The sequence below is a fragment of the Microcaecilia unicolor genome, unplaced genomic scaffold (genome assembly GCF_901765095.1).
Source record: "Microcaecilia unicolor unplaced genomic scaffold, aMicUni1.1, whole genome shotgun sequence".
In the NCBI taxonomy this organism is placed as follows: domain Eukaryota; kingdom Metazoa; phylum Chordata; class Amphibia; order Gymnophiona; family Siphonopidae; genus Microcaecilia; species Microcaecilia unicolor.
This window is the reverse complement of record NW_021963309.1, coordinates 52941-65922: the sequence shown is the minus strand read 5'-3', so window position 1 is coordinate 65922 and position 12982 is coordinate 52941. Positions and strand designations below refer to the sequence as shown.

Here is a 12982-nt window from a genome sequence, read left to right as displayed (position 1 = left end):
AAGTGAAAGGAGAATGGGAGAGCCAGAGTGAGGAAAAGAGATGAACAGCTGTAGGTAGGTGCAGTAAAAAGAGGGAGATGGAAGACAGGATAATATGAATGAAATCTGAATGGCTAGGTAACAAAAAATGGAAGAAAGCTGAAAGGAACAGATTAGTGTTGATGTTAGTTGTTATGGAAGAGGTGAAAAAGGCAGAAGAGGAGAAAAAATGGCACTTTGACAGGAGACCCATGGAAAGAGAGTTAAAAGAAAACAGGGAAGCAGTAACCAGAGACCAGGACCAACACAATTAGAAAAATTAAATGGGCAGACAGCAAAGGTAGGAAAAAGAATTTTATTTTTAATTTAGGATGAAATAATGTGGCAGCCATGTTAGTCCACTTTAAAAGTTAATAAATAGTTATAAAATAAATAAAGTGACACCTTTATATTGGATTAAATACATTGTTGTGACTAGCTTTCGGAGACCAAAACCTAACTCTCCAGGTCAGGACAGTATGCTCGTTCTCACTTAAAGGAGTTTTTGGCCTCTGAAAACTAGCCAAAAATGTTATGTTAGTTGAATAAGAAGATATCACCTTATGTTTTGGTTTTGTTTTATTTGCTAATTTTTCATGTAGCAATTGAAATATGTTAGTTTTTTGAAATTTACATCTGCTCTCTAGATTTTCCACGGTACAAAGGGATGTGTCGCTATTTTTATTTCTTGGATTTGCATTGTATGCAGAGTATGGCTTCTTGGGGTTGTTTAATTTTTGTCTACATATTTCTATTTTTAGTTTGTGGTTACTTATTCTATACTTGATGAGGGTCTACTTGTGTTCATGTATGAAAAAGGCTGGGTATTCTGCTAGCACTGATCTGTACTAATCCAGCTTGCTTAGTTTTCCAATAGGTATATTGATGATATTCTGCCCACTGTAATTTACGGTGACTCCTGAAGGTTAGTGTTATGGTAGAATTGCTTTATAGGTCCTAAGTGATTTTTGTTGGGTTTTGTATTACTTCACAGTATGCCTGGTACTGGATTTTGGATTTGGATTTAGTTCATGCCTTTTTCAATTGTAGCTCAGTGAGAGTTATATTAAGATACAGTAGGTATTTTCCTATCTCTGGAGGACTTACAAATCAGTGCTAAATAATTGTATATATTTCCAGAATACTGCAAATATTGTCCTGTTTAATATGTTGTATTATTTTGGTTCACAATATTAATTTTTTTGGCACATAATTCCTGGAATGTATTCAGTGTGCATATTACAGAGGTACTGGGGAGACAGCTGATAGAGCTGCACCAGATCCACACAGTGAAGGATTCATTCTTAGCAGTGTTCAAAAGTTCTACACTATCCTTTTACTGCTGACATAGCTGTTCCCCCCCCCACTGCAAGAATTTTAACGTACTCTGTTCTGTTCCATCTGTCCCATACCCTGATCTTGGCCCCGCCCTACAACTTAATCTAGCCCCACCCACTTTAGCCTCCCCAAACAGCTGAGTCACCGACCGCCTATGAGTATACCATCTGGTTCAGGTGATTGGTACTCTTTAGTTTGTCAAATTGCCCCATCACATCATCCAGGTTTACAGAAATTTGTTTTGGTTCCTCTGACTTTTCTGGCATGAACATCTCCCTACATCTTCCTCAGTGAAGACCAAAGCAAAGAGTTTATTAATCTATCCATTATGGCCTTGTCCTCCCTGAGTGCCCCTTTTACCCCTTGAACATCTAGTGGGTCCAACTGATTCTTTTACTAGCCTCTTTGCTTCAAATGTACCTAAAAAAATTGTTATATATGTTTTTGCCTTAGAGGCCAACAAATTTTGGTTTTGGCACCAAAACCGGCCCAAAATCCAGGTTCAACTTTTGGCTGAAAATGCCAGGGCATTTTCAGCTGAAACCAAAACTCCTCCACCCCCACTGCTGCACACATCCTCCCCTTGCACTTACTCACCCCCCTTCCTTCCCCAACCGTCAGCCAGCTGCCCCCCCCCCCCCCCCCCCCGGCCTACCTCAGGTGCCTGGTGATCTAGTGGCCTAACCAGGGCAAGAATAATTCACAGTCACTCTCACCTCATCTCTGCTGCCAAAATGGCTTTAGTGGCAGTCTCGCAAGTCTGCTGCTGAAGGTCTCAACAGCCATTTTAGCATCAGAGATGGACGGGGTAAGAGCAACTGTGAATCGCTCTTGCCCTAAGTTATGCCACTAAACCAGTGCTTCTCAACCCAGTCCTAGAGGCACACCTAGTCCCATCAGGTTTTCAGGATATCCACAATGAATATGCATGAGATAGATTTGCATACCAAGGAGGCATTGCATGCAAACCTCATGTAAATTCATTGTGGATATCCTGAAAACCTGAGGTGTGCCTCAAAGGACTGGGTTGAGAAGCAGTTTAATCAACTATCAGAGTACATGAGGTAGGCTCGGGGTGGGGGGGTGTAGTGGAGGAGGCTGGCTGGCTGTGTGCACTGGTAGTGTGTGTGTGTGGGGGGGGGGGGGGCCTAGCTAGTTTTCTAGTTTGGCTTAGGCTTCTATTGAAACCAAAGCCATAAACAAAATAGACCCCCCCCCCCCCCAAACACACTGATGAAACAGAGTGCCCAGTTTCGGCTGCCAAACTGAAGGTCCTGGATTCTGTCGGGCTCTATTTTGCCTCTAAGGCAAGCTTCTTTTCCAAGTCTCTTAGTCTTCATCAGTGCTTCATATTCGATTTGCCATTCCTTATACTGTTTCTTCAGCTGGATCCTTCTTCCATTTTCTAAAGGATGTTCTTTTAGCTTTAATAGCCTCCTTCACCTCACTTTAACCATGACAGTTGCCATTTGGCCTTCCTTCCACTTTTTTTTTTTTTTTTAAATATGTGGAATGCATCTGGTCTGGGCTTCTAGGATAGTATTTTGAACAACATCCACATTGGTTTTCTTTTTTTTTATCATAGTCTCCTTTTTGAAAGTGAAATGCTAACATATTGGATTTCCTATGTGTTCTTTTCCAATTATTAAATCAAGCTATCATTTGGCCTTCCTTCCACCTTTTTTTTTTTTTTTAATATGTGGAATGTATCTGGTCTGGGCTTCTAGGATGGTATTTTTAAACAACATCCACTTTTTTTTGTTTTTTTTTTTAAATCAGTCTCCTTTTTGAAAGTTAAATACTAATGTATTGTATTTCCTATGTGTACTTCTCTAGTTATTAAAGCAAATCCGATCATGTTATGAACACTTGTCAAGTGGTTCCAGTACCGTTACCGCTTGCACCAGATCATGCGGTCCACCAAGGACTAGATCTAGAATTGCTCCCTCTTGATTCCTGAACCAGCTACTCCACAGAGCAGTCCTTGTTTCATCTAAAAAAACACAACTTTACCTCCCTAGCATGCCTTGATATTACATGAATCCGGTAAATATTGGGGTATTTGAAATCTGAATGCATGGAATTTTGGCAGTCTAGCAAGAAAATGACCACACTGACCAAAGAACTCTACCACTAGGAGTGCACGCTGTAGACTGACCTGAAGGACAATCTTGCTGCAACAATCCAACCAACACCATCTGCTGGAGGCAGACTTACTAGTTCCAGGCTGACCCACTGGAAGAGTTTAACTTCCCTGCTACTGATAGGGTGATATAACCCTTTGGTCTGGATTGGTCTAATTGATTAAAATGCTTTCTTGCTTTTCATCCTAACTGAATCAAGCCTAAGGCTATATGAAAATGATATCTTTGGATATATACAACTAAGATATACCACCCCAGACCTACGCGGGCAGATAATTTCTAATCTGTTTGCCCTATTTTAGTGCTTGGAATGTGAGAAAATCTGTATCTCCCAGCACCAGTACAAAGCCACATCAGCAAGCTGCACCTCATAGGGGTGTAGAGAGCAGCTTTGTGCTGTAGCATGCAGAGGATAGCATAAAACAAGTTATTTTCTCACATGGCACTAGATACTCTCTGTATAGTCACAACAACCTGAAGTCACACAGTAACCTACAACAGAGGTACCACCACACCTGTTATCAGCCATGAAGAGATGTGACAGTTAAGTCTAAAATTTTGACACTAGAATGGGCATCACAGCACCTGAGCAGATTCCTGCAAGCAGAAGGATCTGAACTGTCTCTGTACCCAGGATGCAGATCAACAGCCAGCAAAATAAAAAGGAGATAAAGTTATCAAATCAGAGACCTCTGAGTGTGGAAAAAGAGTGGAGGAGTAGCCTAGTGGTTAGTGCAGTGGACTTTGATCCTGGGGAACTAAGTTTGATTCACACCAGCTCCTTGTGACTCTGGGCAAGTCACTTAACCCTCCATTGCCCCTGGTACAAAATAAGTTCCTGAATATATGTAAACCGCTTTGAATATAGTTGCAAAAACCTCAGAAAGGCAGTATATCAAGTCCCATTTGCCTTTCCCCTTATCGAGGATAGCTCCCTATGTGATATGGAATGTAGCTGCCACCTCAAATATACTGAAGTGTGCTTGCTGGCAGAAAGAAATATGACTGGAGGAAGGACAAAGAATGTACACTGTATTTTATACATTTTAGGGTAAATTTTCAGCAAGACTCTGGTTAAAAGTATTTGGATAACTAACCATTCAGCAAACTTAAAATGGGCAAGCCCTACCCCAGAATATCACTAATTAAACTTATCCAGGCTTACTCTATTAAGTTTAACAGGACAATGCTGAAAGTCAGTGCTATCCGCTGGATTCTATATATCACACCTAGTGTTTGGCACCAAAATCCAAGTGTATTCTAGAACAACATGCGTAACTTAATTGGCTTAAGCCAATCCACGTTTTTTTAACAGCACTTCCTGTATAATAAAAAGCACCTCCAACGTTCTGAAGCTAAGAAAGTGAAGCCTTGAAGCATTCGTGCTCCTGCTGTATCCATCTCCTGAAATGACGTCATGTACTTCTGTGTAAGTAAAGACCAATCACTGGAAGGGAACGCTGCAGAGTTGCCAGGCAACGGAACGCGACGTCACATGCATTAGGGTGTCATCGTCCCTCCCTTCCTCCCTCCCTTCCAGTTCCAGGCCCCCACCTCCAAATTTTAAAAATCAACTTCACTTACGAAGTCGGGTTTACGGCGGCTGACAGCAGCAGCAGTAATAGGCGTGCAGGCGGGACCAGAGCTAAGAGAGAAGGGCCGAGCCTGCACACCTTTTCCGGCTGCTGCCGGCCGCCGAAAACCCGACTTCATAAGTGAAGATAACTTTTAAAATTTGGAGGTAGGGGGCCTGGAAGGGAGGGAGGGAGGGACGACGACACCCTCATGCTTGTGACGTGGCGTTCTGAGGGAGGGGAACCTGAAACTCGGACGGAAGGAGGGAGAGAGGGGGGAACCTGAAACTCAGAGGGAGGGAGGCGACGACCCTGGAACTCGGAGGGAGGGAGGATGATCCTGGAACTCGGAGGGAGGGAGGGGGTGACCCTGAAGCTCGGAGGGAGGGCGGGGGGGGGGGCCCATGGCACACACTCTCATTCTCACAAACACACTCTCTCTCTCTCACAGACATACTCGTACCCAGTCTCACTCTCTCTCTCTGTCACACACACAAACACTCGCACATTCAATCTCTCTCTCACACAGTCACTCTCACACATACTCTCTCAAACATACACACTCCGAGGAAAACCTTGCTAGCGCCCGTTTCATTGGTTTAAGAAATGGGCCTTTTTTCCTAGTTAGCAATAATGAGCACTGATTGGCAATAATTAGAATTTACATGAACTCGCTAAGCTTATTCTGTAAAGCATGGTGTCTAAATTCTAATGCGCAGAGCCAAAAAGGGGCGTCGACACATTTCATGGGCATTCCAAAATTTATGCACACGGTTATACAACATGGCCTTTTGCTCCTAAATGTATAAACCAGTATTTACGCCACATTTTCCTTGGTGTAAATGCATGTGAATAGTTCTAGGTGCTGCGATATCAACTAAGCGTATTCTATATACCACGCCTAAATCTAGGCGCCAATTAAAGAATACGCTTAGTTGGAAATTTATTCTGCATGGTTTTTCAGGTGCTATATATAGAATCTAGCCCTATTTTGGTAAGTCAACCCACACCCACATCTAACTCTGCTTTGAAATACTAGATAAATGTTAAATTTAAATACTGAATGTGAAAAGTAATTAAAAAAAAAGTATTGTCCACGTAACTCCTGAAGCTACCAGGCAGATCTTTTGAATAGACCCCTATATATCTACAGATAGCATTTAAACTAGTCAATTAAGTAAAGAATGCATCTTGAAATAACCAACTCTTAGAAAAAATTTATCTGATTTTCCCAGTAGTTTAATAGTCCAACCTACTCACCTGATAGATCTTGGCATCTCTCATTAACTTTTCAACTGGATATTCACTGTTGAATCCATTCCCTCCAAATATCTGGACAGCATCAGCAGCCACCTGGTTTGCAATATCACCAGCAAATGCTTTGGCAACGGATGCATAATATGTATTTCTTCGCCCAGCATCAACTTCCCATGCTGCTCTTTGATAGCTCATTCTTGCCAGTTCCACTTTTATGGCCATTTCTGCCAGCATGAAGGACACTGCTTGATGCTAAGTATTAAAAAACAAAATCAGAGAAATCTGGTATTAAGATATTGAGGTAATGCTTTCCTTATACATTTATTTGTTACATTTGTACTCCACATTTTCCCACCAATTTGCAGGCTCAATGTGGCTATCATTGTACCGTAGAGGCGTTTGCCAATTCGGTTGATAGCAGATACAAGGTTATATTGTGGTCAGATGAGGTAGGTGTAGTTCAGGCGTCATGGGGGTCGAAGGAAGTGAAGATTATAAATTGCCCAGTACGATCATTAGTTATGCTGTGTTGCTGGGTGCGGGGATTTATGTTGGATCAGTGGGATAGGCCTTTTTGAAGAGGTGAGTTTTGAGTGATTTCCTGAAGTTTAAGTGGTCACGGATTGTTCTCACAGCATTTGGGAGTCCGTTCCATAGTTGTGTGCTTATGTAGGAGAAGCTGGATGTGTAAGTTGTTTTGTATCTTAGTCCTTTACAGTTTGGATAATGTAGGTTTAGGTATGATCGCGATATCTGATTCTGTTTCTGGTTGGTAGATCTATTAGGTCTGTCATGTATCCTGGGACTACGCTGTAGATAATTTTGTGGACCAAAGTGCAGATTCTGAACATAGCTATAAGAGCAAAATGGAAGCTGTGCAACTACCAATATTCAGTTAAATATCAAGGCCTCTGCTAGTTTGGGGCCCGAACCCTGGGGGGAGGGGGGGGGAGGGGAGAATCTGCTATGAGAAGGGTTTCATCCTCCAGGGAGTCTGGCATAAGGTGTTTTGTTGATTGGATGAAAGAGGGGGTGAAAGGGGAAAATATGTTTTTTTGCATCATCGGTGGCATTAACTAGTGCCACCAATAATCAGATATGTTAGCTAAAATATATAAACCTGCACTTAACCTTGATACACCAAAAGCATTGGGACTTCTAATTCATCAGTTGTTAAATGTGTTAAATTGGCTTAGCACATTAATCCTTATGTAGTTCTGAACCTTCACCTAAGGATGTAGGGGCCCTTTTACTAAGCTGTGTAAGCGAGTACATGTGTCTTACGTGCGTCTATTTGAAGTTACTGCCTGGCTACCACATGACCCCAGGTGGTAATTCCGTTTTTTACGCATGTTCGCTACGCGTACCAGAAAATAATTTTTATTTTCCTGCGCAGGGCGGAAACCAGGCAGTAATTGTCGTTCTACGTGCATAGATGATTACCACACGGTTACCATGCGAGACCTTACCACTAAGTCAATGGGTGGCGGTAAGGTCTCAGGCCCAAAATGGATGCGCGCCAATTTTTATTCTGCTGCATGTCCATTTTCAGCAAAAATTTTAAAAAGGCCTTTTTTTTTACAGGTGCACTGAAAAATGGATCTGTGCGCGCCCAAAACACATGCCTACACTAGCGCAGCCCATTTTTCGGCGCACCTTAGTAAAAGGACCCCATAGCCCCTTCTTGGTCTTTTATAGTAAACTGAAAAATTTCTACAACATGAGGGTTAAATACTGGGATGGGAGGGCAGAGGAGGGGAGAATAGCTCGACATGGAGGGGAGAGAGATGAGAAAACGCTTAGACAACAGCCTTCCTAGGGCCCGTTTCACTTGTTCCAAAAGGGGCGATTTTGCTTGTATTTATTATAATTTTTGAAGCATACAAGTGACCGAAGTGAGCCCATAGTAAGCTACTGCATTCAGCTTACTATGGCTGTATTATAATGTTAACTGATTTAAATACTAATTAAATAGAGTACACCATAATAAAATAGGAATTATGGGGCCAATATTCAGGCCAAGGGAGTTAGCTCAGCTAACTCCCTTGGTCATCACTAAACCTGGATATTCAATGCCGGGCTGTTTCCGGTGACTAGCACTGAATATCCTGTTTATTTTTGGCCACTTAGAAAATAACCGACTAAGTCTGAATATCGACATAGTTATTTTCTAACCAGCCAAAGATAACCCAATTCACGCGGCCAAATATAGCTGCTAAAGTGGGGCTGAAAATTAGCAGATAGCCGGTTATGTCGGCCGATAACTGGTGATATTCAGTGGCTAGCCAGATAGCTGGTTATGGGGCATTTAACCGGCCAAATGTTGATCCTGGCCAGTTAAATGCTTTTGAATATCGAGGGGAATGACTTTTGCTATAAAGAGAAAACAAAGAAAGTTGTCGTCATTACTCTCATTGAAAAAAATGTCAGTGACTTTAATTTGGTTTTAAATGTTAAGAGTGAAAGATGAGGCAACAGTTGTGCTGAAGCAAAGGCCTTGCAGGGAATCGCACTTCATTTCCTGCCTGACAATATTGTCTAAGGCCTGGAAGCCCACCACACCTGATTTTACTCTTAGTGTTCACCGGATACCTCTGGAATGTTAAAAAAAAAAAAAAAGTGTTACTTCATATGAAGCAAAGACCTCCAAATCCAGTTGGTTTTTATATAAATTTGCATAGTTGATGCAATTAGTCATAAACACAGGACATGCTTTGATATGGGGATGAAGTTTCCTTTTCTAAAGTTGCCAGAGGAAAATGCTTACAGTCCTTGGTAACACTAACAAACATGACAGAAAATATAATGTCTATCAGTTAAGCTTGGCTGGTGAAAAACTAAAGAAAAGTTCACTTCTATGTATTGCCTATGTCCTGTTTATTCTTGCCAAGGATTCTTCTTGTGTTTTCACAGTCATAGTTCTGCATTTTATTTCTTTCCTTATTTTATGAAAAGGTTAAGAGATAAAAATATAATTAATTCTACAATCCAGATGAAAGGGAAACCCCTAATTTCCACTGCTTTGTCATTTGAAATTCTGAACACTTAAAGCTTCATGGTGCTAACTGGTAGAAGAGTTTGGCCTTCCTTCTTCCCACATGTTTCACTATAACAGAGTCCGTGACTATACAAATCGGAGAGCCAAGGAGGAATTGCTTCTAGAAGAAACAGACATAGAAAAGGCTGTGGAGGGGGGGGGGGGGGGGGAGGTTGCCATCGGGGATGTGTATCTCGGCTCTACGCTGCATTACTATCCAAACATACACCTATAGAACGATATACCTTGAGATGGGAAAAAGATCTACAGAGAAGTTTCGAGAACAAACAATGGGAAACAGCTATAAGTTATATGTTAAAGGTTTCCATATCAAGTGCTATGGTGGAAAATGGGTACAAAATGCTATATCGTTGGTACCTTACACCGGATATATGGTGGAAAATGGGTACAAAATGCTATATCGTTGGTACCTTACACCGGATAAGATAGAAAAAATGTACGGTCATGAGGGGAGGGGGCATTGTTAGAGGGGGTCTATAGAGAAAGGAGACATGTTTCACATTTGGTGGACCTGCCCCAGGGCACAGGCCTATTGGTCGGAGCTCGGCATGGAAGAATCCTCTCACACCCCCATTGGTCAAGGTGATACACAAAATGGACTATCTATACCAAATGTCTAAAATGACTGCAATAAGGAATGGACAAATAATACCTTTTCACAAACAATGGGACAAATACGTTACCTGGAGACTAGAGAAAGGGGTGGACTTGGATGCCCCAGACTGATAATTTCACCGTTGTTCTAGATTGAGATATGGGATTTGTTAGCTTGCCCGATTTACAAGTTATAGAGATCATTGGCGGAATAAAGGGAGGGAGGGGGGAGGGGGTTGGGATGTTATTGTTGATTACTAGCTGGTGCTATAAATGTATGAGATATGACTCTTGTTTGACTTCAAAATGTTAATAAAAATAATTTAAAAAAAAAAAAAAAAAGCTTATGGTGCTCTTATATGGCAGAGCTCACAAGTCTAGTCTCTGTCTCCGTCTGCTTGTCAATGGGCATAACCTACAGATTCTGGGCTGGTCTGTTAGAACTGAAAGAAAATTAAGACCTAAATTTCTCCTTTCATGTGAAATATCTTTTAAGTCTTGTACTGGCTCATAGCAATGCTATCTTTGAGATTCCTTACATGACAACTGACAGTGTAAAAATTTGTTCCGTTCTGGCACCATCCATTAAGGGTCATCTATTTGTGTGCCTCTGTCTTGCTTGTCAAAGGAAATTGACTTGTTAGGAACGAGAAAACTGTAAAGTGGCAAATGACCATCTTCAAAACTGACTGCCTTTCAATGAGATGAAGCCTGAAATCATGTATTAGAGGATTTTTATATGCATTTACAAATCAGAGAAATCACACATTTTAGTCTCCTGTATTTTATACCTTAATATAGAATTTATAATTTTCTTACCTCTGCAAGTAATTTTCCAAAAGTCTTTCTTTCTAAAGCATACTTGGTAGCCTCATCTAGAGCTCTCTGGGCGAGTCCAACAGCACCAGCTGCCACCTGTAATTTTAGATATATATTTTTGTGAAGATACAAGTTTCATTCTTTAAAAGACACTTAAAACAGTGGTAGCCTGCGGTACTTACTGGAGGCCTGGTTTTATCAAATGCTCCCATAGCAACTTTAAACCCAGCTCCCTCAGCAATTAGGACATTCTCTGCAGGTACCCGCACATCTTCAAAGACTATTCCTCTAGTATCTGAGCACCGCTGACCCATGTTCATCTCCTGAAAAAGAACACAAAGATATGCTAACAAACGTGCTTTTAAAATGAAACAAAAAAAAATGCTACAGAACACACACAACCAGCATTTCTTGAAAATAACCTGGGGCTAGGCTCAGTGATTTGATGGTACTGCTGCACACTAGTATTACACAAGACCTAGGTCTGATTCCTGGATCAGACTTCTGCTCTCCAGACTAAACATAGGACTACTTTGGAGAGGGGTTATGACAGAAATTTATAAAATTGTAAGTGGAATTGTTGGGCAGACTGGATGGACCATGCAGGTCTTTTTTTCTGCTGTCATCTACTATGTTACTATGTTTAAAAGGGGAACAGTTGTTTAACTTCTCAAATACCATAAAAAACTAGAAGGAACTCCTAATGACCACTAGATTGAAAATTATAGAAAGTGTTTTTTTTTCCTTTTTGTACATAGCGCATAATTAAAGTTTGGAATCTGTTGCTGGAAGATGTGGCCAAGATCCTGGAGGAAAAGTGTATGAAAAATTATTAGCCAGGTAGATTTCAGAGCTTCATGCAACCCTAGAAATCAGCTATGGGGAACAGATCTATTTTGGGGACCTTTTGTGTACTTATGACCCAGACAAGCCATTTTTGGAGACCGGAGGCTGGGCTCAATGGACCCTGGTCTGATTTGGCATGGCTTTTCTTAAGTTCTTATGGAAGAAATTTCAGCAGTTGTTCAACAGCAACAAGTAGGGGGTCAGCATTAGCTTGATTCTAGAAGAGGCTGTGGTTTGTTGTCCCTGGCCGAAGACTGCTGCCGAGATAGTTGTGTGAAGATGGGAGAGGGAAATTTGAAAAACCACCCTCCTTGACAATTGTTATGAATGCAAGTTTATGACACTTATTCTAAACAAGTTGGAAGTCCAAAAGAGGAAGATGAGAAGGAAATTATCAGCCTCCACCCTCTTCTCCTTCCCCCATGAAAAAACAGAGATGACAGAGGAACTAAATTCAGCTACGAATTGAAGACTAAGCAAACATGCAATAACTGTAAAATACCTCTAATACAAGGCTTGACAAATCCCTGGTTACAGATTGCCATGGCATCCAGAATTTCACCCTGCTGCCTGGATTTTCCTACTGCAAAGTACCCTTCATTGCAGCCAACATCCCCACAGTACAGCCCTGCATGACACTTAGCATGTTTAACATGGCCGGAGAAATACCGCTGGATCAGTGCAGAACAACTCCTTAACGCTCAATGCTGAGATGCAAATATAGGTGCACTCATAGTGTTGAGCATTAGGGAGTTTGGTGGGAAGACAATGGCTGCCTGGGCATATTTGGGGCCACCCTGCCCAGATGGAGAACCGCCAGAAGGGGATGGAGGTCAACACAGAAAAGAGAGTCAGCTGGCCACTGCTGGAGTAAAGCATCCACCCCCCAGCGTCCCTGACTCCCACCAACACCTGTAGAACCATGGGAACCTTGGCATTGCACTTCCTGGCCATGAGGTCCAGAGGGACAACACCCTATCTGGAAGGTGATGAGGGCAAAGGCACGAGCAGACAGCTCCCACTCCGGCGGATCCAGTGCACGTTGGCTGAGAAAATCCACCTGCAATATGCACTGCCGAGATCTCAAGATACTTCTCTGCCCAGGCAAAGAGAAGATGAGCCTCCAAGTGCCCCATCTGTTGATGCTGACATAGACACCGCCGTCACACTATCCAACAGCACCCAGACAGCTCACAAATGGAGAAATGGAGCAAAAGCCACCAGGGTCCTCCAAACTGCCCTGAGCTCCAGCCAGTTGATCGGCCATGTTGCCTCCAATGTTGACCACTCACCCTGCACCAGAGGCTTGACTTTCAACACACTGCCTACAGTCA

The 12982-nt window shown here is 42.1% G+C and overlaps 1 protein-coding gene across 1 annotated transcript in view; it reads right to left on the bottom strand.

The window, feature by feature from the left end:
* The window catches only part of LOC115459173 (medium-chain specific acyl-CoA dehydrogenase, mitochondrial-like), a 54851-nt gene that overhangs the window by 5067 nt on the left and 36802 nt on the right, over window positions 1-12982 (bottom strand). The window contains exons 9-11 of the mRNA XM_030189036.1: window positions 10985-11125; window positions 10803-10898; window positions 6335-6583 (exon numbers count right to left, since the gene is read on the bottom strand). Of these exons, the coding sequence (XP_030044896.1) occupies window positions 6335-6583; window positions 10803-10898; window positions 10985-11125 (486 nt within the window). The remainder of the gene's footprint in view (window positions 1-6334; window positions 6584-10802; window positions 10899-10984; window positions 11126-12982) is intronic.